Raw genomic sequence first — 27,342 nt, 5'->3', positions numbered from 1 at the left:
GGATTCAGAGGCTCTTTCTGCTGATGCGGTTCCTTCCATTGCTGAGCATGTGCATAAATGTGTCTAGGGAGAAGTCTGTTTACTAACATGGGAAAGAATAACAGAGAGGACAAATAACAGTGAGGGAATTCCTTTGTGAATGAAACGGTCCCAGGTACATACCGTTGCCCAGTTCCCAGGAGATGTTGTAGCCCTGGGAAGCGCAGTAGCCCAGGAGCAGCTGAGCGTTGGAGCTGTTCCACCGCAGGTCTGGAGTTCTTAGTAAAGCATTGAGACCAAAGATCAGGTCTAAGCCCGAGCACTTCGCAAAACTGTACAGCATGTCCACTGTGCTCCCTGGGAGACAAATGGTGGTGTTTAGTTGTGTTGGCACCGCGATAAAGATGACCTCCCGACTCGTTCTTCATGGGTTTTCATTCCTAATAAATGGCTGTCATTATGCATAAGCAATGACACAAGTGGATGCGCAAATCAAGAGAGAAAAGCCTTGTTGGGGTCTAGCCCAGCTGGCAGAGCAGCTGACTACCACAGAGGAGACCTGGATTCTTCTATTCAGGAATAAAACTTATTATATAGCCTAGGATGACCTTGAACTTCAATCCTTTGGCCTCCATCTCCTAAGTGTTGGGATTGTAGGTTTTTACTTGTGTTCTGAGAGTGTCAGCAATACAATTTTAAGATTTTAAACCTTTTATTTTATGTGTCTAAGCAACCACCCAACATGCCTGCATGCATGTCTGTGTACCACTACACACATGTGGAGTCTTCAGAGGCCAGAAAAGGATGTCGAGTTTTCTGAACTGGAGTTACAGGTGTTTGTGAGCTGCCATGTGGGTGCTGGGAATTGAACCTGGGTCCTTTGGAAGAGCAGCCAGTGCTCTTAACCACTGAGCCATCTATCTCTCCAGCCTCAGCAATACAGTTTAAGTGTGGTCTCTGAACTGGGTATTATAGGTGTTTTGCATATGAATTCTCCAATCGTTATTCAGCAGAAATTCCCTCAGGAACTCTTCTAGTTTTGGAAACAAACAAACACCTCTCTATCCGGTAAGTGTCAAAACTTCCTCCTTAAAAGCAGCTTTGCTCTGTCCGGCTGTGACGTCTTTGGCTCTTGCTCTGTCCGGCTGTGACGTCTTTGGCTCGAATGACCCTCATAATCACCATGGCGAAGCCTCGTGTCCAACGCCGCTGACGAAGGGTGCTGAGGGGCACAACTCTGGCGACTGTTAGGTATTAGGTGTGGCATTTGCGGTGTCACTTCTACGGAACTGTGGACAATCAGCAAGGAGTGACACACTGGGGTTTGAGACACTCTGGAGTGCGGCCACTAGCACTCCACGAGGTCTTACAGCCTCTAGCTTGGGATCACAGAGCACACACAAACCTCCACACTCGCTTTCCTATGACATCCAAATGGCACCAAACAGTTAGTGTTGCCTAACTGCACACTGGGTTTGTGGGGGCTGTTCCCCCACAGTTCTTAGTAATACACGTAGACCAAAGAGCCAGTGCAGCCCTAAGCACTTAGCAAAAGCGTAGAGCTGACTCTAGAGCCTGCTGCAAACCATAGCTCAGTTCCCGCAGTTATACCCATGGCCACCTGCCTGTTTTTTTTTTTTTTGGTTTTTTTTGTTTTTTGTTTTTCGAGACAGGGTTTCTCTGCAGCTTTAGAGCCTGTCCTGGAGCTAGCTCTTGTAGACCAGGCTGGCCTCGAACTCAGAGATCCGCCTGCCTCTGCCTCCCGAGTGCTGGGATTAAAGGCGCCTGCCACTGTTTTGTCAGCTGCTTGTGCAGTGGCCGAGTTTGGCCCTGTTGTTTCCCCCGTCCACTGCCTCTTCCCCAGGAGCTGATCCATCTCACAGAACCTCATCCTCGCTCACCCCAAGGCACAGTTCCTCAGCTGCCACAAGTTTTGTTGTCAGAGAAAATGAAACCAAGTCGCTTCTCTCACTAGTCTAACGCCATCTGCAGTTTCTTCCTCCCAAGCCTTCCCTGAGGGTCGGAAGCACCTCCTTCCGAACTGTGAGGTCCTTCCATCAATCATGAACGCCACTAACAGTACCCACAGCGGTGCTGTGATAGCAGGCATGAAGACTGCCTTAGCCTGCTTGCACATTGCCAGGAGAGCTCTGGGTGCCCTGGTGTGCAGTGAGATTTTGAAAGGAATCTCCCCACCCTCCTGATCAATAGTTCTCAATGGTGGTCCTGAATATCAGTCGAGCACATTAGAGACAGACAAGCTGTGACTGGGGTTTGTTATATCTACAGAGCCCTATAGAGCAGCACAAAGATTAAAGACAATCTTTTGAACTAGTCAATGAGCTATGGCTACCACTTAAGGTCACCAGCTGTATTGGTCCCTAATGTTAAGAAAGTCAGCCACCACTGAAGGCTTGAAGCCAGCGTTAATGTCTCTCTCCTCTTCAGCTATGGAAGTCCTAGACCGTATCTTCCAGAATAAGGCTGCTTCACCAATCACCTCATTAGAGCGTCTGGCTAATTTGCTGCTGTAACGGTACCCCTCAGCTCCCTTAAACCTCTTGTGTAGCATCCTTTCTTTATTCCCTTCACAGAACTGAGGAGCATTAGGGCTTGCTCTGCCTTAGATTTTGGATGAAGGGAGTGCTGTGGCTACTTTGATCTTCCATCCCAACCACTAACACCTCCTCGATAAAGCTGTCTGGCTTTTCTATCATCTGCATGCTCACTGGAGTAGAAGTTCAATTTTCTTAAAGAGCCTTCCTTTTGCATTCAGGGCATGGCTAATTATCTTATGCCGGAGGCTCAGGGTTCAGTCTGCCTCAGTGTTGGATAAGCCGTCCTCACGTTTAATCTGGATTTTGACTTAGAGTGAGCGATGTGTGACTCCCATCTTTTCCGTTTGAGTACTCAGAGGCCACTGTGAGCTGTGACTCAAACCCTGATATGCTTGTGTCTTAGGAAAGAGGAGGGCAAGAGAGAAGGGCCAGGAAACAGTGAGTGGGTGAACCAGCCAACATACACACATTTATCAATTAAGTTCATTGTCTTCTTTGGATGGACCTCAAAACAGTTTCAATAATAACATTAAAGATTGCTGGGTGTGGTGGCACACGCCTTTAATCTCAGCACTCGTGAGGCAGAGACAGATGATTTTCCTGAGTTTGAGGTCAGCCTAGTCAACTTAGTGAGCTTCAGGACAGACAGAGCTACATAGAGAGACACTGATTCAAAAAAACCAGACAAACAAGAAGCATCTGGTTATGACAGCTCACACTCGTCATCTCAGAATGCCCCAAGCAAGAGCATCAGACATCATTATTTAGATGAAAACATTCCATAGTCAGTGATGAATGCTTGCTTGCTTCATTTAAAGTCTCGTAGGACAATGTCACCCTACATTGAATGGCTAGAGAAAAAAAAAAAAGACAGCAAAGGCTGGTGTAGATGTGGGAGAAAGGGGACACTTAGTATTTATCCACTGCTGGTGACAGTGCACACAGGTGCAGAAACTATGGAAAGCAGTGTGCAGGCACTTAAAAAAAAAAACTAGAGATACCACATGATCCAACTCTACGGCTCTCGGGCTTATATTCAAAGAACTGTGTCCTCCTACAGATCCCCTCCTCATCCACATCCATGGAACTCTGTGTCCTCCTGTAGATCCCCTCCTCACCCACATCCATGGAACTCTGTGTCCTCCTACAGATATCCTCACCCACATCCGTGGAACTCTGTGTCCTCCTGTAGATCCCCTCCTCATCCACATCCATGGAACTCTCTGTCCTCCTACAGATCCCCTCCTCACCAACATCCATGGAACTCTGTGTCCTCCTACAGATCCCCTCCTCACCCACATCCGTGGAACTCTGTGTCCTCCTGTAGATCCCCTCCTCATCCACATCCGTGGAACTCTGTGTCCTCCTACAGATACCCATCCATGGAACTCTGTGTCCTCCTACAGATACCCATCCATGGAACTCTGTGTCCTCCTACAGATACCCTCCTCATCCACATTTATTGCTGTTCTACTACAATAGCCAGGAAATGGAAATAGCCTAGATGTCCGTCAATGATGAATATAATGAGAATGAGCTACGCTGACATAATGGAAAGTTATTCAGCGGTTAAGAATACAATTGGTAGCTAAACGGGTGGGTCTGGAAGCAATCATTACCAGCGAAGTGACCCAGACATAGGAAGACAAACGTCACATGTTTTCTCTTGTTTCTGGATTTTTGTTTTGACTTCTTCTATGAGAATACTCATAGAGAAAGAGGCCAAGGGACGGTCTTCCCAGGGCCAGGCAGGGGAGTTTGGACACAGTGGTATAAAGAGGTAAAGGGGAACAATGGAACAGAAAGGGTTAAACTGTGGTGAGAGATGGGGACAAGGTAGTGGAGGGTTACATGGGGGCGGGGTAACAAGCAATAAGGTATTTTTTAAAAGTCCTAAGACTCGGGGGGCGGTGGTGCACGACTTTAATCCTTGCACTCGGGAGGCAGAGGCAGGCAGATCTTTGTGAGTTCGAGGTCAGCCTGGTCTACAGAGTGAGTTCCAGGACAGCCAAGGAAAACTTTACAAGTTTTACCCAGAAAAACTCTGTCTCATAAAATAAAAAACAAACAAGTCATATGGGTAGGTCAAATATTTAGCTCCCACGCTTGGATCTGAACATTTACAATGCATATGTGCTTGGATTTGAAGTAGTTTAACCTTTACCAACTGCATGTCTCTTATTCAGCTGAGACTCAAAACAGTGGACTTTGGAGGATTTCAAAATTTGGACTTTCAGATTCAGGATTTTCCACCCATAGGGGTTTCCCATCCTTCTGAGAGGAGAAACAGAAGAATAAGGAAGTGTGGTGAGCTTTCGGTGTTACACTTCCACATTTTCCTTTTGCATGAAGACTATATTCATATCTTGACTCCCATGGCTGGCTTCTGAATCCCACTCTGTGGCCAGCAGACAAAGTGGAAGTCGAGGAAAAAGCCATACAAACTTTGGGTTCCAGATCTTCCACGTATTGCTTCTTCTTTTCTAGATGCTGGTTACTAAAGTCAGAGCCTTACGCACGCTCAGTGTGCTGCAGCACTGAGCTGTATGCCAGCCTCTCTCATTAACTTTCTCTGTGTGTACATGCATGTGTGTTCATGTGTGCAGTATATGTGTATGCACATGCTTATGGAGGTCAGAGGTCAAAACTGAATGTCTTTCTGTTTTTCCTGTTTTTTCAAATTACCACCACCCATCACAAATAACAAACAATAACTTTTAACAAATGACTTGCTTAATGTGTGTAGGTGTTTTGTCTGAATGCATGTCTGTGTACCATATGGGTGCCTGGTGCCCAGAGAAGATAGAAGAGGGTGTCAGAGCCCCTGGAACTGGAGTAACAGGCAGTTGTGAGTCACTCATTCATGTGGGTGCTGGCAACCAAACCCCAGTTCTCTGGAAGAGCAGTCCGTGCCGTGAAGCACTGAACCATACATTCCTGCTCTCAACCACACCAGCCCCCTCTTGAGTTTTCTAAGACAGGGTCTCCCGCTGAATATGAACGTCACTAACTGACTAGGGTAGCTGGTCAGTTAGCTCAGAGGATCCACCTGCCTCAGTACTGGGGTTGCTCACATAAAAAAAACCACCCAGTTTTTCTGTGAATGCCGGGGATCCTCATGCTTGTGCGGCAAGCATCTTACCATTGAGCCACTCCCCACCCCAAACTCCTCATTAGCTCTTGATGGTATTTAAGTACTGCACAACTTTCTATATATTGCTGTAGGGTATCACAGACCAAAGGCAGTCCCTCCAAACACGCATGCGGCTGGAACACCTGCAGGCACTTGCACTTCTTACTTGAATAGGTGCTGTTCTTGAACTGCTTGTGGTACTGTTCTTTCAGCAGAAACAGCTCGAAGAAGGGCCATTCCGTCTGGAGTCTCCTCACCACGTCGGCAGAGACAGGCTCAGACTGGCAAATATCTACAGGTGAAAGAGAGAAGAGCTCAGGACCACAATCTTCACAGTGATGAGTTGAAATCCAACCTGAATGTTTAGTCAACTATTACGTAGTTAAGAAAGGTAATTAAGTTAAGTTATTAAGTACAAAATCAGGAAAAGTTATATTATTACATGTGCCACATCTGTTGACTAACGACTTCCAAGAAAACAAGCAGCGGGCAGTTTCCCTAAGAAACATTGGGTGAGCACTAACGTGGAACACTAGACGTGATTTCAGATGGTTTACTAACTCAGAAATCCCCTTAGCATCTTGAACGTATCAGAGAGCTGGATGGAGGTCAGAATGCAGCTCCATTTTCAAATACAGCTGGCTGTGCTGACACACCTGTCATCTCGGCACGTGGGAGGTTGTGGTTGGAAGATCACGTGAATTTGAGGCCAGCTTTGATTGCACAGCAAGACTCTGCCTTAGAAACAAAACAAACTGTTGGAGAGCTGTCTTTGCAGCTAAGAGCACTTGGTGCTCTTGTGGAAGACCTGGGTTTAAATCCCAGGATCCACTTGGTGGCTCACAATTGCCTGTAACTTCGCTTCCAAGGTATCCAGCCCCATCTCTGACCTCCTCAGGCACCAGGCACGCATGTAGTGAACTATATACATGCAGGCAAAAAGCCCATACACATTAAAAAAAAAAAAAAACATCAAAACATGTAGAAAGTTGCTATACCTGGACGGTACTTGTTTTGCAGTGGTTTCTTCTCTAATGAATTGGAGCTAATGGGCCCAAACTGGTAAGTTACCAACTGTTCTCCCTGGAAGGCTGGTACCAGCTGAGCTTCCGGAACCCCGGGGTGCACACGGGAGCCCCACTCTCCTCCCAGGAAGCCTGCACTGTTTAATCACAAGACACCAGGGTGCCAGCGCTTGCTGGCAGAACCAGTTGAGACTGGCTGATGACTTCCTTTCTGGGAAGCCGCCCTGTGACCAGCTGACAGAGAGTCCCTTTTCTATCCCATTGCTCTCAAAGGGTGCCTCAGAGGAGCTTTGGGGCTCTTGGGGAGCCCTTCACCTGCCCCAGGATGAGGAAAAGTGAGGTGTGAAGATTGGGGTCCCATCTAAACTTAGACTGGAAATGCAGAAAAGTCAAATGGCCAAAAAAGAGGACCAGGGCATCTAGGACTGGTGGACAAGAGCCAGGCTGAGTAAACTCCTCGACCTTATCATTAAAGCAGGCCATGGAGGCTGCTTTCTGCTCCTTCCTAATCACTACTCTTCCAGTTTGGGATGACCGCTCTGAACACTTTCTCACTGGAGAGAGTGAGTCGAAAGGAATATGTAATATAGGAACTAACTAAACGCTACTCACTAACAAACGAAATACACACACTCTTAAGGTGGAAGACATACAATGTATCTCCCAATTGTTCAGATAATAGTTTGACAGACATCTGGGCTTCACAGCACTTCTGACGGTCACGGACAAATCTCAGGTCCCCAAGGGCAGGTGAGGTCCACACACTTACGTGTTAGAACTGTTTGAAAAACTTGTTAAAGACAGAGGCTAAGGTCGGGGCCCCAAGACCCCACTGCTCAGAATCAGCCAATGAAGTCGAGACCCATCACCCAGTAAATCAAATCGTGCTCAGGCAAAAGTTTTCTCCTGGGTTTCTTTGTTCGACCTCCCACTCTCTGTACATAATAATGTGCTTCTGTGTATCACTATGCTGTTACCTCTAAACACTCTCCAGTCTGACCCTATTTCTTCCCATGTGTTCCCTCCAACCAGCTATTTTCGGGTACAGCCACTGTTTGCCTGTTTTTAACCCCGGGTCATGCCCTGCATGCCCCAGGAAAGCGGCCCACGGCTTCCTCGCTCCCTGGGGTTCTCTGCTTGTCTAATAGCTAGGTCTGAGCACACCCTTTTCCCGAAGCAATCTCATGACCGGCACAGGCTAACTAAAATATATAATCTTTTCTAAGTTTCACCGTGATTGACTTGAGAGTGCCAGTAACTTCTTTCTTCAAAAGTTGGTTCCTTCTTGGGATCGAAAATCAGGAAGTCAGTCTTGGTACCACCAAATCTCAAGAACGCAGGAGATAAACCTCTGGCTAACGTGCGGAGCCTTGGTGAGCTGTTATGAAGACAAGCAGGAAAGTATAATAATAATTATTATGATTTCAGTTTTTTTAGACATCTTACTATGTAGCCCAGGCTTGCGTCAAACTTGGGATCCCTCTGCCCTTGTGCCAGAGTGCTAGGATTATAGGCGTGCGCCACCATTCTGACTTGTAATTATTATTTTCTGAGAAAGTCCAGCTAAATATTTTCACTTCCTTCTCTCTTGGTGGGCCTACTCCTTAACTTCTAGCTGCTCTCCGCCCCAGGGTGGTCGAGGGAGAACAGCTCAAGACATATTTATCCACAGAAATCAAAGATTTAGTGATCACCTGGGTCAGAAGAGTCAAGGGTGAGTCTGGGGACGTGCCTTGGAAGACGGCGCTGTCATCTGCTGAGATGAGGTCATAAGATGGAATGGGGGAGGAAGCAAGGGGCGGAAGACTCTGTAGAAACTGAGATGCCAACTGTGGTGGCTAATGCTTCAGTGTCAACTTGCCTGTATTTATAATCACCATGGAAACGCATCTCTAGGTATGTCTGGGAGTATATTTCCAGAAAAGTTAAACAGAGGAGGGGAAAGCTACCCTCAATGTTGGTGACACCATCCCATGGGCTGGGGTCCCAGATTGAATAAAAGGGAGAAAGTGAACATTCATTTCTCTTCTCTTTGTGAAGACGCCGCCATGTGACCAGCTGCCTCAGGCTCCTGCCAGCGAGACCTCTCTGAGGTGTTGAACAACACACTGAAACAAACCTTTCCATCCCTAAATAATTCTGTCAGGCATCTTGTCCCAGCAGTTGACAAAACTAACTAATACATAAATGGACACCGAGCCCCCAGATCCACCTGTGAATGGAACTCAAGAAACACATCCGGGCTTGGGGATGTGTCCTGGAGACTGCTCGGTACAGTCAATGACAGCCACAGTTTACCTGCAGACCTGATGCCCTCTATGAACTCCGCAGCCACTAACTACATATGGCAGGGGCCCTGTGCTCTCCTTCCCCTCCTCTCTCTATCCTGATATCACTAGAGTACCCCTAGTACCACCACTGTTACCCACATCACCCCCACTCCCAGTCTATCTGCATCCCTTTGGGACTGGCAACCATCCTGGCTACCCAAGATATCCCTAGTTCTGGTTCTGCCCCCCTCTGGTGGAATCAGACCTCAGACCCCACTGAGGAGACCTCAGTCCCAATTATAGCCTACAACCCACCCACCCACCCCACCCTCCTCACCGGTCTGGGACTGCTTGGAGTATAAACTCAAGAGTCCCAACCAGAACTTCAGATCTGGGACCAGTTAGAGTTTGAACACAGAAACCCAGAGTGGCTTCCGACTGAAAAAGCCATGTGTCATTCTGCTTGTTCACAACCTGTCAGATTTGAGTGACAGCAACCAAAGCACCAGACACCCAAGCAGCAAAGGAGACCAGACATTTATGTAAAGAAACACACAAATGTCATATCCAGACGCCTAGAGCCCAGTTCAGAAACACAAACATGAACCACCAAGACAACATGCCTCCTCCAGAAACCAGCGCCCTACGGTTATATGTGCCGAAGAAAGCAATTTAGCTGATATGCAAGACAAGCATTTCAGTACAGCAATTATGAATGTTTAAGGATCTTAAAGATATGAATAAATATTTCAATGAAAACAAAACATAATAGCCACATAGCCCGTGAACGCCAACACAAAGCCCAAAAAAGTCCACACGAAGGACTTGCTCAGAGTCACTCAGGCCTTATACCACCCCGACTTTAGCCGGGCATTGGTTCCGGTCCTTGGCATTTTTATTTTGTTTGATGATGAGGAAATCCATTTAGATTTATGTAGCTACTATCTGTAAGTAATTGAGGCTGGGCAAGTGTGGTGTCCTTTGAGAACTGGAGGGGAAAGGAGCTGTAGCACCAACTGATGGCCTGCGTCAGACACAGGTGGACCAAAGCCTGATCCCCAGAGGTATGGACTGCAGCATCATGGGTCACCCCCCATCAACCCAACCTGCCTCGTGTCCTGCGGAGGATTTCCCACTCTTTGAAATCGGCTTCCTCGTGTGGCTCACTGCTCTGCCTCTCCCAGCTGCTGCCCCTGGTACTGGTTCCCTGAGAGCAGGGACCTTGTCTGGTCTATTGGATTCTCCCCAGGACCTAGACGAGGGCCTGGCACACAGCAGTGCTTGGCCAATATTTGTTAAGTGAATGAACAAAGAAAGCTAGCCTGAGAAAGGGCAAGCGGAGGCCAGCCAATGACTAGTTTTTGAACAAGATGACATTAAAACTCATTGCTACGGCCATTGCCACATAAAGCAAGTCGTATGTCTCAGAGTTTTGCTCGTCAGGACCTTGTGTTTGTCTCCTTTGCAGCAAAGTTTCTTTTGTGTTCTTAGAAGACAATATTGATGCCGTCTGAAAAAAAAAACAGATTTAACACAGCTGCAAAACTTGCCATCAAAACAAAATTGATCAAAGGCACAGTATTTCAGTCATATGCAGGAGAAAGAAGGGGGAAACACCCATCACACGGTGCCATGGAAATAAAAGAATGTGTAAGGCAGCTGCAGCTGTTCCCTTTCCAGAGAAGGCTGTCAAGGAAAAAAGAACTAAATAAAACAGCCCGCAGGTGTCTTTATTTTACCTTTAAGGTAAAAATATATTGCTTATCTTTGACACAGAGAAAAGGAGCCTTATTAATATGCACTAAATGCTATTGTATTTCCATTTCCAGATTTAAGGGCCACCCCAGAGATTCTAAAGGAAGAATACAGGATGGACTGAGTGACAGCTGGTGTTTCAGAGAGAGCAGTGAGGCAGAAGCAGAGGTTATTATCACAGGACAGTTTGGACGACAAATCAAGAAGTTCAGCTATGGATGAGATAGAGAGAGGAGGCAGCTGCTCAGGGAGGTGCTTTTTGAAAAGCAGGAGGCTGAGAATTTACTTTTGCTACAACGTAAAGGAGCTGAGAAGGCATGGAGTTGGGGTCCATGAGCACCACGTTGGAATTTTACGTTTCACACATAGAGGTGACGTTACTGAAGCTGAAGAGAATCAAGACAAGCTCACGATGTTTACACGCTGACATGGAGTCAAGCAGCGTGAGCTAACAGCCAACCATCAGCTAAAAAGCACCCTGGTCCTCCGTGCTCGCCAGTTTCCATGGTGCGTGAGTGTGATGCCACAGAACGCGGGGTTGAGAAGAAATGTCACATTTCACGGCGCGATGCAAACTGGCCCAAGGCTGAGGATCTGTTTTCTGAGAGACTTGTGTTTGATGTCACCTAAGAAGATAGTGGGACTCGGGGCTGAGAACAGTGACAGAGTTTAATCCATATGGAGACCAGGGAACCAGGGGATGACAAGGGCTGAATGAGGGCTGGTGGGGAACCCACACTGGTGTCATAACAACCATCTCTAACACACGGCGGTTTCATCCAGCGCTTTAGGCAGCTTGGACATCACAGTGACGTGGGTATCATTATTATTCTGACTTCATAAATATGGAGCCTAAACAAAAAGGAGCTAAGCTAACTCACCGGAGGGAACAAGCCAAGAGGGATTTGAATTACCACAGTCTGCATGCGGACTCACAAACCATTGTCTGGAAGGAGTTGCAGGCACACGAACGGAGTATGAAAAAATGAACAACTCATACTCAACGTGTCTACAGGGGCAGAGGAGTCTTAAGGAAGTGTTCAGTTAGCTAGGGCGTAGGGGTAAAGGAACCTATGGGAATGACAGCAGGGTTACCAAGCTCAAGGCTCCAGGGAGCATGGTGGAATGGCTTGGGAGGCAAGGAGGCACCAATATAGGTCAGTCAGGGGATGGAACAGGGATCAGGCCTGTAGTTACTCTCAGTTCTTTGTCTCCTTTCAGTCAAAATCTCTTCTCTCAGTAATAGACAAGGGCCCTGCGGCCCTGGGCGATGTGGGTCTGGTGGTGAGAAATGTCCCACATAGGTGCACTTATTTGAACACATGGTCCCCAGACAATGGTGTTCTTTGAAGAATTTTAAGATAAGGCATAAGAGAGATGATTCAATGGTTAAGAGCACTAGCTGCCCTTCCAAAGGACCCAGGGTTTAATTCCCAGCACCCACATGGCAGCTCACAGCTCTGTAGCTCCAGTTCCAAGGGGTCTGACACACTCACACAGACATACGTGCAGGAAAAACACCAACATGCATAAAGCAAAAATAATTTTTAAAAAAACGGGGCTGGAGAGATGGCTCAGAGGTTAAGAGCACCGGTTGCTCTTTCAGAGGTCCTGAGTTCATTTCCCAGCACCCAGTTGGTGACTCACACCATCTATAATGCAATCTGGTGCCCTCTTCTGGCATGCAGGCAGAACACTGCATACATAATAAATAAATAAATAAATAAATAAATAAATAAATAAATACATCTTAAAAAGAAAGAGAGAAAGAGAGGGATTATTTTAAAAGGGAGGGCTGGGGATTTAACTCGGTGGTAGAGCACTTGCCTAGCTCTTTTGCTTTGTGTTACTTCCGGTTCTGGCCACTGGCTGCCATTCCTCCCTGCCAAGCCCAATCAAAGCTTTCCCTCCTCTGCGTGTGACTGTGGTATGTTGACACAGCAACAGAAAAGTAACCAACACACCGGCTACTAAAGCACAGACTTTATACTGGTAACAAATGCTTCTCCAAATATGGAACACAGCTGTCAATAAAGATGTGGGAATTTAATTATTAAAATTATTAATGAATGACATCTGAGTTAGGGTTCCTATGGCTGTGAAGAGACATCATGACCATGGCAACTCTTGTAAAGGAAAACATTTAATCGAGGTGGCAGCTTACAGTTCACAGGTTTAATCCATTATCATCATGGTGGGGAACATGGCGGCATGCAGGCAGACACGGTGCTGGCTACATCTTGACCAGAAGACAACAGGAAGTGGACTGTCTTACTTGGAGTAGCTTGAGCATAGGAAAGCTCCAACAAGACCTTACCTACTCCAGCAAGAACACACTTTCTAATAGTGACATTCCCTTTGGGGGCCGTTTTCTCTCAAACCACCACCAATGTTATTGAAATGGCAAAAAATAATGTTTACTGAAGAAAAAGAAGCAAATTACTATACAAAGCAAGCAAAACCTACATTTTTTTTGTTGGTGTACAGACTGGTTTTATGTCAACTTGACACAGCTAGAGTCATCGGAGAGGAAGGAGCCTCAGCTAAGGAAATGCCTCCATGAGATCCAACTGTAAGGCATTTTCTCAATTAGTGACCAATGGGGGAGGACCCAGCCCATTGTGGGTGGTGCCATCCCTAGGCTGGTGGTCCTGGGTTCTATAAGAACCCAGGGAGCAAGCCCATAAGTAGCATTCCTCCATGGTCTCTGCATCAGCTCCTACCTCCAGGATCCTGCCATTTGAGCTTCTGTTCTGACTCCCTCCAATGATGGACTATGATCTGGAAGTGTAAGCCAAATAACCCCTTTCCTCCCTGCCTTCATTAGGGCTTTTATTGCTGTGGAGAGACACCATGACCACAGCAGCTCTTATAAATGAAAACATTTAATTGGGGGCTTGCTTACAGTTTCAGAGGCTCGGTCCATTGTCATCATGACAGGGAGCATGGCAGCACACAGGCAGACATGGTGCTGGAGTAGTTGAGAGTCCTACATCTTACAGGCAACAGGAAGTTGACTGAGACAATGGGCGGTATCCTGAGCATAGGAACCCTCAAAGCCTGCCCCCAGTGACACACTTCCTCCAATAGACCAGAAGCATTCCAACAAGGCCACACCTCCTAATAGTGCCACACCTATGACATTATGGGGGCCAATTACATTGAAACTACCATGCTACCCAACTTGATTTTTGGTCACACTGTTTCGTTACAGCAACAGAAACCCTAACTAAGACAGTTGTACAGTGCTGCTTTTGCCCTGTAGAACTCACAATTTCTATCAATCCTCAGCATTATATATCGTCTCATCTCCATGAGGAAATTACAGCCGTGTATGCACATGTCTTGTTACAAACAGAGCTGCGCCCTCTAATACAATAGCCGTGCACTGCTGGACCCTTGAAGTTCTGTGGGGCTGAACTGAGACATGACGTGAACATAAATCCCAAGGTTTTAGAGGCATGAGTTCAGAAAGGGAATGTGAACTACCTCGTTACTGTTTTTATATTGGGTTGGGGTGCAGGTCAGTGGCAGAGAGGGCTGTAGTGTGCCAGACCCTGGACTCTGTCCCCAGCACTGGCAAGTGTTATCGGCCACATGCTTCTTCCTACGGATGTCTATGTTCACTTTTTGGTGTTTTGCTATTTGAGACAGGGCCTCACTGTGTAGCCCAGGCTAACCTTGAACATGTCATCCTTTTATCTCTGCTTCCTAAGTGCTAGGATTCTAGCTAACAATCATGTTTAGCTTTTTTTGCTTTTTGTAAAAAGTTAAAAATTCCATTTGTGCCTTGCATATGGGGCTGACATTATAATTCATGTTGTTTCTGGGACCGGGGTCTCTTTGGTATTCTGCACTAATCCAGGCTGAGAATATATTCTGACTAATTTCCCCAGGGAAGAGAAATTTAACAGATGTTCCTTTTCAATTCTAGAGTCTTCTAAGATTAACGTTTAAATTCTTCGTACTGTCTGTTCTCTGGTTACAAATGTGAGAGACCTGTTTCCATTTGTTTAGTACCTGTAACAGAATCACCCCAGCCGAGTTCATTTGTTCAGCCCTCCCTGGAGGCACTGCTGAGGTTTGGGCACCAAGTCTTCTATCTGTATGTTAATGGCAGTTTTTTTTCTTTAAATCAGTCTATCAATTTGTTTCTAGACAATCTTTTCCTAATATACTCTGCTGTACTTCCTTTAGAAAATAATCGCTGGCTTGTTTTCTTCTGTGAGCCTTTATTTCTGTGATCAGAGTCTGCCTCCAAATACTGCCTTTTGATGTAGGAGGGTCATCTGTCTATGTGTTACTCTCAGTGGTTAATTAATAAAGAAAACTGCTTGGCCTGATAGGTCAGAACATAGGTAGGTGGGGAAAACAGAACAGAATTGTGGGAGAAAGAAAGCAGAGTCAGGAAGACGCCTCAGGCAGTCGCCATGATTCTCCGACCCTAGACGGACACAGGTTAGGATCTTTCCCATTAAGCCACCACCTCGTGGTGCTACACAGATTACTAATTCGGGTGTAAAGCTAACCGGTTGCGAGACAAAAAGCAGGCCCGCTCAACTCATCACTACAGCCTTTATTTGCTACTGACTGACCATGGGTAAGTTATTTAATCTCCCATAACCTCAACTTCTTCATTGTTGCCTCCCAAGTGCTGGGATTAAAGGTGTTCACCATCACACTTGACCCTTAAATTTCTTTCTTTCTTTCTTTCTTTCTTTCTTTCTTTCTTTCTTTCTTTCTTGCTTGCTTGCTTGCTTGCTTGCTTGCTTGCTTGCTTGCTTGCTTTCCTCTCTCTCTCTCTCTCTCTCTCTCTCTCTCTCTCTCTCTCTCTCTCTCTCTCTCTCTCTCTCTCTCTCTCTCTCTCCAAAGTCTAATGTAGCCCAGGCTGGCTTTGCCGCTTACGTAGCTGAGGATGACCTTGAACTTCTGATCCTCCTCCCCTTGGCTCCTCAGTTCTAGGATTGGATTAAGAGTTGTGAGCTGCCAAGCCTAGTTGTATGTAGTACTGAGGATTGAACCCAGAACTTGGTGTGTACTGGGCAAGAAGAAACAATGAGCTTAACCTTCAGACACTGTAGTGAGTACTTATTATCTTGTCAAATCATCCTACCAATCCCATGAGTCACATTTGTGAAAACCAGGGTGGCTGGACTGTCAGACTCTTAACCGTGAGACTCCATGTGAAGTCAGCGGGGACACCTGCTGGGTTCAGGCTGTACAACCAGTGTCACCTTTGACAATAGTAACATAAAGGACTGGTAAGTGCAGTAAGTGTGGTGGCATTCAAGAGGCCGAGGCAGGAAGATCATGAGTCCACGGCTAGTCTGAGTTAATGGTAAGGCAATGTCTCAAAACCACAAAAGATGTGGTCACCTCTGGATCCTTCCATGGTTTAGATGACCTTGAGTATGCCTGGTGTCTTTCACCTTGGGGACAGGCTGCACTCATGGAGGAGGAGCGATAGGTGTGTTTTCTCAGGAGAAGGGAAAACCCTGCGCTGATGAGCAGCATCCAGTCTGCACCCTCATCTTGGAGAAACATAAGCTTTTTAAAAAGTTTATTAGCACATATTAATTATAGATAATAATGGCTTTCATCATGACTCATTTGAAAGTGTATAAATTGTATTTTGATTATATTCACCCCCATTGCCCTCTCTTGTCCCGTTCCACTGATCCCCAATTTTCTCAATTAGTCTCAGACTTCTCTCTCTTCCCTGTCTCCCCCCTCCTCCAATTTAGTCGAGTCTGGCCTCACACTTGCTGTGTTGCCAAAGATGGCCTGTAATTCCTGATCCTCCTACCTCCCAAGTGCTGGGTTTACAAGCACCATGCAGTCCAAGGCATCTCTTTCCTCTCCCACTTCCTGTCCCCCTCCACCCGGTTGGTCCATTCTGGCCTCAAACTTGCACGTTACTCACACACTCCATCAAACTGCGGGTACACCCAGCGCCCTTATATCTAAATGATTTAAAAACAGCAAGATGAGCGATGGATGTTCTCCATAGGGGCTTTTTCTATCTGACTTTTCTTTCGTGGCTTTTTTTTTTTTTTAAATCTAAATGTCCTAAGAGAGTTTAAAGAGCTTACTGTCCTCTACTGAGGCAAATTCAAATGCTCCAGCTGAAGTGCTGGGACTTGTGACAGCTTTGGGTTTTATCCTCCAAACCTTCTCTCAACCTGGGCTTGGCTGGTGCCCAGGCAACCAGCGCTGAGTAAATCAAACAGGAAAAAGCTTTTGGGGCTTGGCTGTACAAGAGAGGCAGGCTCGGGAGACCAAACGCAAAGTTGTTTCAGCCAAGAGAGTGGCTGGCCCTCGTGAGTGTGAGAGGCGACTGGTGGACAGGCGCGGTGGGATCAGGGGCTGCACTTACCCCAGGAAGGTGAGGAACCGCGGGTCGGTGGCCAGGTTGGCGTCAATGGTGACAGACAGGAACGAGGGACTCACGAGATGGAGCGGCTGCTCGGTGGAAAACTCCAAGTCCACCACGTCCTCGGCCTGAGCGGTCCCGGCTGGGGCGCCCTGGGCCAAGGCACCGAGCGGTCCCCAGAGCCCCCAGAGCCCCAGCAGCAGCAGCAGCCGCCACATCTCACCTGGCTGGACCGCCAGCAGCTGTGGGAGCCCCCGCCCCCGGCACCCGGTCCTGCTTTGCCCCTGGCGCCAAGGCTCGGTACTCTCCCGTGGCGCTCCATCCTCCTACTCCTCCCCTGCGTCCCTCCCCTAGCGCCCTTCTCTCCCCGCCCTCCCATCCGCGAGCTCTCCCATTTCCGTGCTGACTTCTTCCTCGGCGGCTGCAGCGGTCACGTCCTCTTTTGAAATCATCCACACCCATTCCAAGGATGCGGAGGTGGCCAAAATCCAAGCTCCTGGGAAGCCAGGGGAGGGAACGCCCCGGAGCCTCAAGGGGGTGGGACCCAGCTTCCTGGTGTCCTGCTCACACTATCTCCTCTTCTAGGTCCTTTCCACGTAGCGCCAGGACTTGCCCCCGAATTAAAAGCACTGGTTGAGGACTCAGTCAGCCCTTACCCTTACTCCCAACTGCCTTCAAACGCTTGTCACTTGAGCCTTCCTAAGACTGACTAACCTAGAGTGTCCTCTGCCTAGGATCTGCTTCTCAGGTATCCCATTGTCGCTTGGAAATCTGATCCGAGCATCCGCTAAAACATAGCTAGAAATCAACCCTCAAAATTATTCTTCCTCTCCCCCCCACCCCCAAATAGCTCTTAAAAAGAGCACTTGGGAGAGTCTAGGAGTCTTCCAGGCAGTCTAAGATGCTTCTAGGCAGCCGACGGTTAAAACACCTTGGAATTAGGAGCAAATTCCTCTTGCTGTTGCCTCAACTTTATAATGATGGCAAACGCCAAGTGCTTAAACTTGGTGTACCTGTGTGTGTGTGTGTGTGTGTGTGTGTGTGTGTTACCGTGAGAGAGGCTTTCACCGCGCTACCTCTCTTTTCCCCAGCATGTGACCAATTGCGAATTTTTCTCTTTACAGGAGGGCACATGTACAGACAGGGCAACCTGTCGAGGAGTCAGAACTCCGTGACTGCAGCCACAAGCCCAAGTCGAACGGTTGTCTGACTCTGCAGCCATGCAGTCTGCCCGAAGCTTTCCTGAACTTTTAGACAACCGAGGCCCCTGAGAAACACCCTCAGAGCACCCTGACATGTTAGACTTGACTGCATTTGCCAGCACTGTGATGTCACTCAGAACTTACCTCATCTGTGGGCTTATAAGGCTCTGGAAAGCAGAGATGGATGTTGTGGTGTACCTACGAAGTGTTCACGCAGGGTAAGGTTCCGGGCCTTTAGTGGGCAATCAATTCGTACTTATTCAGGAAGCAAATGATACCAGAGACCTTCGAATTTTCTGTCAGATTGCACCACCAAAAAAGCAATAAATAAAAATGGGTTGGTATGGAATGTATATCTGTTCATCTGTCCATCCTTAGGCAATTTAAAAATTACATCACGGTTAATGCTGTGACCTGCATTGCGTTGGTATGCTATAGCCATGGGATACAAAAGGAGAAAAATTCCTGTTAGCAGCAAGCTGTCTGGAGTGTGTAACCCCATGTAATTGGGAAGCAGAAGATGGGGCTTTTTTCCACCTCTGTCATGACACAGATACCACATCTCACCTCCCTTGTAGTGTCCTGGGCTGAAGTCACACCAGTCCCTTCGGAGAGTTTGGGTGTTTTGGAAAGGAGGTCATTGCAAGCTTTCCATGTCCTGCACTGTGACATCCTGAGATGCGGGCAAGCAGGATCTACAGACATTGGCAATCCGGGAACTGGGAAACAAACAGGAAACAGAGGACTACTGGCTTGTGGTGAGCTCTCGGCGGAGTTCAGTTCCAGCTCCAGACTCTAAGGTGATTTGTCCCATCGTAGCAGAGGAAGATATGGTCATATCTGGAGAAATTGCCACTTTAGAGACACTTTGTAACAGGACTCTTCCCGTGAGTGTAACGAGGTCAGGTCCATGCCACCTGGATTTTGATAAAGTCCATTCTAGCCCTCAGCAGGGTATGGAATCTTGGACCAGTTGTCAATTATTTGGGGTTGTTTGTTTGTTTATTTGATTGGGTTTTCGAGACAGGGTTTCTCTGTGTAGCTCTGGAACTTGCTCTGTAGACCAGGCTAGACATATGCCACCACCACCTGACAATTATTTTTGCTTTTGAGACAGAGTTGTCTTGTCGTCATTGGCCTGAAGCGCACTACGTGACAAAGTTGGTCCGGGACTCACACATTTGCCTGCCTCTGCCTCCTGAGTGCTGGGATTAAAGGTGTGCGCTGCCCGGTTAGGCTTTGTCTTAGACAAGTAGAGAACCAGCTCCACGGTGTTGAAGGAGTGCTTGCTAGGAGGGGCACATTCCACAGATAGTTGAAAGGAAAGGCGGGACTGGGAAAAGACACACTGTTGCTTTTAGTGGGTAACACATTATGGATTAAAGACAAGGAAAGTATCAGCCTCTTAGCCTAAGGTAGCCCCCAGTATCTCGTCTGGACCCAAGATTTAAACCGCTATGATGCACAGGAGCAGGAGAAAAGCATCCAAAGTCAGTCAGCATCACGTTACTCATTTTTCGGCTGCTGTGATAAACACCATGACCGAAAGCAGTTTCTAGAAAAGTGCATTTTAGTTTGCAGCTCTAGAGGGCCATTGCGGTGGGGAAGACGCTGCTGCGGGAGACCTGTGGACAGGAAGCTGCGGGAGCACAACTCAGCTGTACACAGGGAACGGAGAGAGCAGGCAGGAACGGGGTTGAAGCTGTGGCCCTTCAAAGTCCACCCCCAGAGACCACTTTCTCCAGCAAGGCTGAGCCACCCTCTCCTTTTCTCTGTGGTAAATAGGAGGTATTGCTGGGCGAAGAATTGCTAAGGAGCCATCAAAAAATTTTGTTGTTGGTTTGAGACAGGGTCTCCCTGCTTAGCCCTGCCTGTCCCGGAACTCACTCTTGTAGACCAGGCTGGCCTTGAAATCACAGAGATCCACCAGGCTCTGCCCTTTAACGCTGGGAATACAGGCATGCGCCTCCACACCCAGCCCCAAAACAGCTCTTAAAGCATTATCGTTTTGTGCTCTGTTAGTTGGAAGTATTTCAGCTATTCTGAGGGTGCACGATCCTGCCTCACTGTGGTTTTAGCTTCCATCTCTCGGTGACTAATGATAGCTCTATGTGCTTACTTACCATCTGAATGGGTGCCTTCAAAAGCATGTTTGACTATTCAATACTTTTTGCTCATTGGACAGCATTTTTTTTTTTTTTTTTTTTTTTTTTTTTTTTTTTAGATTCATTTATTAAGCATACAATGTACTGTTGGCAAGGTGGTTGTGAGCCACCACGTGGTTGCTGGGAATTGAACTCAGGACCTCTGGAAGAGCAGCCAGTGCTCTTACCCTCTGAGCCATCTCTCCAGCCCTGGACAGCATTTTAAGTGTAAAAAAATTATACATCCTTCAAGATTGAAAAAAAAAATACTAAATTCTATGAATCCAGATGAGAAAAAAAGAGACAAAGAAATGCAAAGTATATTGGCTTGGTGACTCATTCTAGGTGGGTGTCAGAGTACTGTGAGCTGACTTAAAAATTAGGTCCCAGCGAGGGGTCGCTGTACCTGCTAATAATCCGAACACTCCAGAGGCTAAGCTCAAGATTTTGTTTGTCTTGAGCTACACAATGAGCCCAGGTCACAATGAACTGGACTGGGGTTGTAGCTCAGTGAGAGCAGGCTTACCTAGTCAAAAGCCCCGTGTTCCACCCCCAACACTATAGAAGAAAAAAGTGAGGAAGAGGATGAAGAGGAGGAGGGGAAATAAAAGAAAGACCAAATTAGGCTCGGAATGTGGACTAGGGTGACCAGTGACGCAGTTGACTTTCCAGCCCCAAGGCAGCCCCTCCCATGGGAAAAGCACTGAGCTCATAGTTTACTGTTGCATCGCAATACAAATAATGCAACACCAGCTGAGGGCTGGGGACGGAGCTCAGCCGGTGGAGTATTTGCCTTTCACGCACGACTTTCTAGATTCCATCTCAGACCCTGTCATGCTCAGGTTTTTCCCCTTTTGGCTTTTTTTTTTAATTTTTTTATGATTTATTTAACTTTATTTTATGTGCATTGGTGTGAAGCTGTCAGATCCCCTGGAACTGGATTTTCAGACAGTTGTGAGCTGCCATGTGGGTGCTGGGAATTGAACCTGGGTCCTCGGCAAGAGCAGTCAGCGCTCTTAACCATTGAGCCATCTCTCCAGCCCCCCCCCCCCTTTTGGCTTTTTGAGACAGTTTCTCTGTGTAGCCCTGGCTGTTTTGGGACTCACCATGTAGACCAGGCTGGCCTCAAACTCACAGAGATCCACCTACCTCTGCCTCCCAAGCGCTGGGATTAAAGGTGTGTGCCACCACCGCCTGGCAACAGCTCATATTTTTATGCTGAAGCATTACCAGTTTGTTAGATTTTAAGATACCCAAGAACATGGGAAGGTTTTGTTTGTTTACACAGTGGTGGTGAAGAAAATCAAATATAATGAATGTATTAGTCTACCTGGAAATAGCCAAGGAGCTATACGTAGTTAATTAAAATTTTAAAATGTTGACATTGTCTGGACTTTTAAAGTACTTACAAGTACTTAACATTGGCTTTTTAAGAGCATAAGAAATAATTAGGGTTTGAATAATTTGAACGCTATTTTATCTATTATGGTAGTGTGTATGGTCTGTGTCTGAGTGTGGGCCGTGTCACGTGAGTGGAGGTCAGAGGACAACTGGGGGACTGTGTTTCCTCCAACTGAGGTCCTCAGGCCGTGTGACTAGGGCTTTACGCACTGAGGCATCTCATTGTCCCCAACACTAACTTCTAAAGAGAAAATAACATTCTCTCTGCAAACAAAGACTACCCACGAAGATACAGAAAAACACTTCTGCGCTGGGTCAGCCGTGAGGGGCGCAGGGGTGTAAGGTAGGGACGCCAGGAGGGGCGTGCTTTACACAGCTTCACACACTGTCCCCTGAGCATCAGGTTTCTCATTGTCGGGGTCTCCATCCTCAGCTCAGCCCTGACCTGAGCTAGGGATATATACATGAATTCATTTGCACACTTGCCCTTGCGGACCCCCTGGTGTCAGAGCTGATCAATGTGCCGTGGTCACCTTCCTGTGAAGTACGTTTGAAATGCCCATCAGCACCTATTCTCTCAACTCCGGCTTCAATCTTGGCCCAGGCGCTGCTTTTGCATTATTTATCTGGCTATTTATTCCATCCAGATTCCTCCCCATAATCCCCGGGTGCAAATTAGAACTTTTGAAAACAGCCTCAAGTTTTCCAGTCACTGGGGTCCTATTTAGCCTCATTTACTGGAGTAAGACTCCCTTCAATGGTGCCCTGGTGGCTCCAGAAAATGGATGCCCCCTCTCAAACTGCCTAATTGCATCCTGAGCACTACTTGGCCATTGAACAACTTCCAGAGTTCTATTTTTATTTATCTCATTATTATCTTGGTAGTTACTTGGATAACTTCTCAGAGTAACCAGATGGTATATTGGATAAGCCACCGAGCCTCGGCTGTGAGCTATTCCAGGTGCCTATATGGGGAGAGTGTCATATGTGGAGAGTGCCTGCTTTAAATGGGAAGAAATGGGAAGGTCATAATGTTCCGTGCGGGCATAGTCATCACATTGTCTTCCTATTAAAGTCACAAAATCTTGTGAGAAAAGGGAAGGTAGGGCTAGGAGAATATGCTCAATGTACAATGTATCCTTGCACGAAAAGGAAGGTTTTTACACTTACAAGTCTTTGTTCCCTGAAGCATTGTTACCTCCTCAACACAATGTCTACCTTCTCTCACACCTCCAAAAACTGCACCGCCCCCCACCCCCACTCTTACAGAACGGATTCTGGTAAGTTTGTTCTTTGAGCCCCTGTTGGATGTGCACGCCAGGGTCGTAATGAGGATTTGGGGGTCGCTGCTGAGAGCACCCCCACCCACCCCTCAGCATCCCATCTGCTGAGTCTGAGGAGCCCCTATGCAGAAACAGAAACAGACATGCTCAACGAAGCAAAGACAGAGAGACAGCGGCTCATTCTTGACAGCTTTCTGGCTGCTTGGTCCAACCCGTGAGCCTGCGTGGCTATCTGGTTGGACCTATGAGCCACCCTGCATTCACAGCGAGGCCCATGCTTTGTCCTCGGTATACTGCTTAGCTCTCACTTACAACTAAACACCTTTGACCGGGAAGTAGAGGTCTTTCAGTGGGGTGCTGGCAAGATGGAGCCATAGTTAAGAGCGCTTGCTGCTTTTGCAGAGGACCTGACTTCAGTTCTCAGCACCCATATTGAACAGTTCACAACCATCTGAAGCTCCATTTCCAGGGCATCCTACAACTTCTTCTGGCCTCTGTGGGTACCAAGCACTCATGCGGTACACACACATCCATGCAGGGAAATACATATACACAGGCAAAAACCGAAAGGAGAAACAGCTGAGCTGCCACTTGTTCAAATGCACAGCTAATCTAGGTCAATGAAGGGCTCTAGCAGCCAGAGCATAGCGACCATGCCCATGACGAATGTCGTTTTTACCCTCCTCCCCATTCCTTTTGCCTTGCTAAACCATTAGATTACATCCCTAAAGCTGGCCACCAAGGTCCATTCCCTTATTTGACCACTTCTTCCTCCTGAGATTGACTACCAAGGTCCAACAATGGAAGTATTGGAATCTAGCAATCCAAAGCCTCCTTTTGGCTACCCTAATTTAGCCGTCCAATCAAATTTAACCAACTCACCCTAACATGGTTTTCCCCTTTACCTATATAAACTGTTGTTTGCCTCTGGGTATTATAACATGAAATAGATACGAAAGACATTCCATACAACGTAAAAGTGAATAAAATAAAATAAAGCAAATAATGGAAATGATACACGAAACACTCATAGAGATGAGTGCATTGTAATTTCTCCTTGATTACTTTAGGAACTTTTATTTTTCAGTGCAGATTTATAAATCCCATCATACATGAGCTTTACAGCCTAGGCATTTGGTAAGTCTATGGCAGATGTGATACCTGGAGGCACAGAGCAGTCTCTGGCATCTAAGGAGCATGCCAACAAGTAGAGAACACCACTGCCATCTACTAAATGCTTATGTCCAAAATTCACACAATGAACCCAAGCGCTCAAAGTCTTCTGGAGGCCGAGGCTTTGGAAGGTGGGTGGGGCCATGGAGGCAGAGTCCTCAGAAATGAAAATAGTGTTCTTACAAAGTGTACCCTAGGAGGGCTCTCCTCTTGTGAAATGTAGGGTTTTGTTGTTATTGTTCTTCTCAGACACAGTCTTTTTTTTTTGGGGGGGGGGTGTTCAAGACAGGGTTTCTCTGTAGCTTTGGAGCCTGTCCTGGAACTAGCTCTTTTAGACCAGGCTGGCCTCGAACTCACAGAGAAGGAGGAGGAAGGAGGAGGAGGAATAAGAGGAGGAGGAGGAGGCCGAAACTGGCTCGTTGCCTGCTTTTATTTTGTGGCAGAAATTAAAAATTTAACATTAATTTTGATGTTTCAGCTTCATTGAATTTTGGCACAATAAGAAACACTTTTAAAAAAAACAAGCCAACAGTCCTAAATATGAGCCCGGTGGACTTCAGTAGGTCTTCATATGTGAGTGTGAGCTCACTGTCACCGCTTCCTGAAGACTGGCACAGCTCTCACAGAAAAGGGGTTAGAAATAGCTTTGGGGCTGCAAAAAGAGATCACCGCTCGACAGGTGTCTCAGCACCACCAAACTTTGCTCTTGATCAGAGGGAGCCCTGGGAAGGGGGAACAGGAAGTCACTGGTTTGTTCTCTAACACAGGCGGTGAGGGTGTCTTTTCCCCATTGGCCGGGACCGAGTACAAAGGAAATGAAACAGGGAGGGGAAAACCACTTTAATAGAGAATGTAGCAGGACCTTTGTGTAAACAAAGGTTTTACTGAGCGAGGGGGGAGGACCATGGGTAAGGAAGATAAAAATACTTAAATTACTTGTCATAAACACAGGTTTTATAATATTTGATAGAAAAGACTCATTGATAGTTAATGTTTCTTACAAAGAGATAATTTATTCTGGAGCCTAATTTAAGTGACCAAGAAACTGGGAGCTAAGTTACCCCAGGTTCCACGTTCCAGCATGGAAGCAGCTTCATGAAGTTTTTCAGTACTGGACAAAGCCGTAAATCAAGGTAGTTTAGAAATCCATCAGTGGGTGCATCTGTCGCGGAACACTCCTTTATACTGTGTGAAGATGTGACATCATGATCAGTTTAATAAAGAACTTAATGGCCCACCAGATTGAGCTCCCAAGGTCCTGATGAGGAGCAAAAGGAGGGAGATCATGAGCAAGGAAGTCAGGACAGTGAGGAGTGCGTTTACCCATTGAGACGGTGGAACAGATCTAATGGGAGACCACCAAGTCCAGTTGGAATGGGACTGATGGAACAGGGGACCAAACCGGACTCTCTGAATGTGGCTGACGGTGGAGGAGGACTGAGAAACCAAGGACAACGGCGATGGGCTTGGACTCTTCAGCATGGACGGGCTCACTGTGAGCCTTGTCAGTTTGGTTGCTCACCTTCCTGGACTTAGGGGGAGTTGGGAGGACCTTGGACTTAACATAGTGAAGGGAACCCTGATGGCTCCTTGACCTGGAGAGGGAGGGAGTTGGGGTATGGGTGGAGAGGAGGGGAGGGAAGGGGGAGGAGGAGGGGAGGAGATGGAAATTATTAATAAAAAAAAAAAAGAACTTAATGGCCATTGGCTAGGCCACACCTCCTAATCTTTTCAAATAGTGCTACTCCCTGGTGACCAAGTATTCAAATCTATGAGTCTATGGAGGGGATGCCATGCTAATTCAAGCCGCCACCCCTCGGACAGGTCTCTCTCCCCTCATTTTGGATTGGTTAACTCAGACAAAGAAGGGGGAACTAAGAGGCCTGTCTAGAACATATCTGACCAGCCTGGCCCATCCAACATGTCTCCCTGTGTTGCTTGTGTACACGTGCATGCGTGCGTAAGTTCGCAGTGCCTGTGAAGGTCAGAGCCCAACCTAGGCTGTCAGTCCTCAGGATCCGTCCACCTTTGGTTTCTCACCAAGGCAGCCGCTCCCTCTTAGCGTAGCCGCTCTGCCACACACAGAAAGGTGTGACATTGCTGCTCTCACGAGCTTCTGGCAACTGCCGCAATCTAAACCACAGATGCCACACTGGCCGTGCTCCCACATGCAGGACCAATAATAGGAGCACAATCGAGTGCATTGTAAAAATGCATGTGTGAGAAGCAAACACAGGAAGACTGCACGCTGGTGTCAGCATGAATTATTTCTGGATGGGGAGATTTTTAATGTTCTCTGTGTTCTAATTTTTTAATGGGTGATTTTTTTCTTATCATAGGCATAATATTATTAAGTAAATGACAGAAATCATTAAAGGAATAAGATGGGCAACATCTAACACCTTCTGGGTCACCCCCATTTGCTGTATCCATTGTCTCCTCTGATACCTTTGGTCTGTATTTGCCACCACTCTGCAAGCGCTGCTGGGCACTCAGCATTCCTGTTCTCTGGCTGAGCGTAAGCAAAAAGAAAGGTAGTCCTCCCTTGGGGATTCTGGGTCTCTGCAAGGGGTCAGCGCTTGCCTCCTCATCTGGAACTCATTTTTCTTGGCTTGTTTGACAGATGAGTAGTTAATCATCACTTCATATAGTTATGGGAATTATTTTATTAAACAAAGCTGCTGCTAACAAAAGATAAAGAACTTTTTTTTTTCTTTTTTAGGAAAACCGATTGTGTTAGTTAGCTTTCCATTCCTGTAGCAAATACTTGGGACAATCAACTTACAAAAGTAACAGGACATGCGTGCGTCAGTGCCAGCTACCAAGCCTCGTGTCTCCCACATGCTAGGAACATACTGTTTCGCTGATGTCATCAATTTGAAAGCTTGTCCCTTCCTTTCCTATTCATTGAGATATAGGTGGCCTTGTGTTGTAGTCTAGGCTGACTTCTCCTGAGGATCTGGTGTGTCTGGCCAGAGTTTGTTTTGAGTCATAGTTTTGGAGAATTTAGGCCCTGAATGACTGATTGCCCCATTCCTTTGGGTCC

At 46.9% G+C, this 27,342-nt stretch overlaps 1 protein-coding gene across 1 annotated transcript in view; it reads right to left on the bottom strand.

Annotated features, from left to right (window-relative positions):
• The window catches only part of Hpse (heparanase), a 34,501-nt gene extending 17,137 nt beyond the window's left edge, over positions 1-17,364 (bottom strand). Inside the window, 4 exon segments of the mRNA XM_038345378.1 lie at positions 163-336; positions 5,837-5,962; positions 7,928-8,073; positions 17,097-17,364. Coding sequence (XP_038201306.1) covers positions 163-336; positions 5,837-5,962; positions 7,928-8,073; positions 17,097-17,311 — 661 coding nt within the window. The 5' untranslated portion in view covers positions 17,312-17,364.
• Positions 17,365-27,342: the final 9,978 nt, after the last annotated feature.

The sequence above is a fragment of the Arvicola amphibius genome, chromosome 1, assembly GCF_903992535.2.
Source record: "Arvicola amphibius chromosome 1, mArvAmp1.2, whole genome shotgun sequence".
Taxonomy (NCBI): Eukaryota; Metazoa; Chordata; class Mammalia; order Rodentia; family Cricetidae; genus Arvicola; species Arvicola amphibius.
Note: the sequence above shows the minus strand (reverse complement) of the source record. Positions and strands in the feature narration are given on the sequence as shown.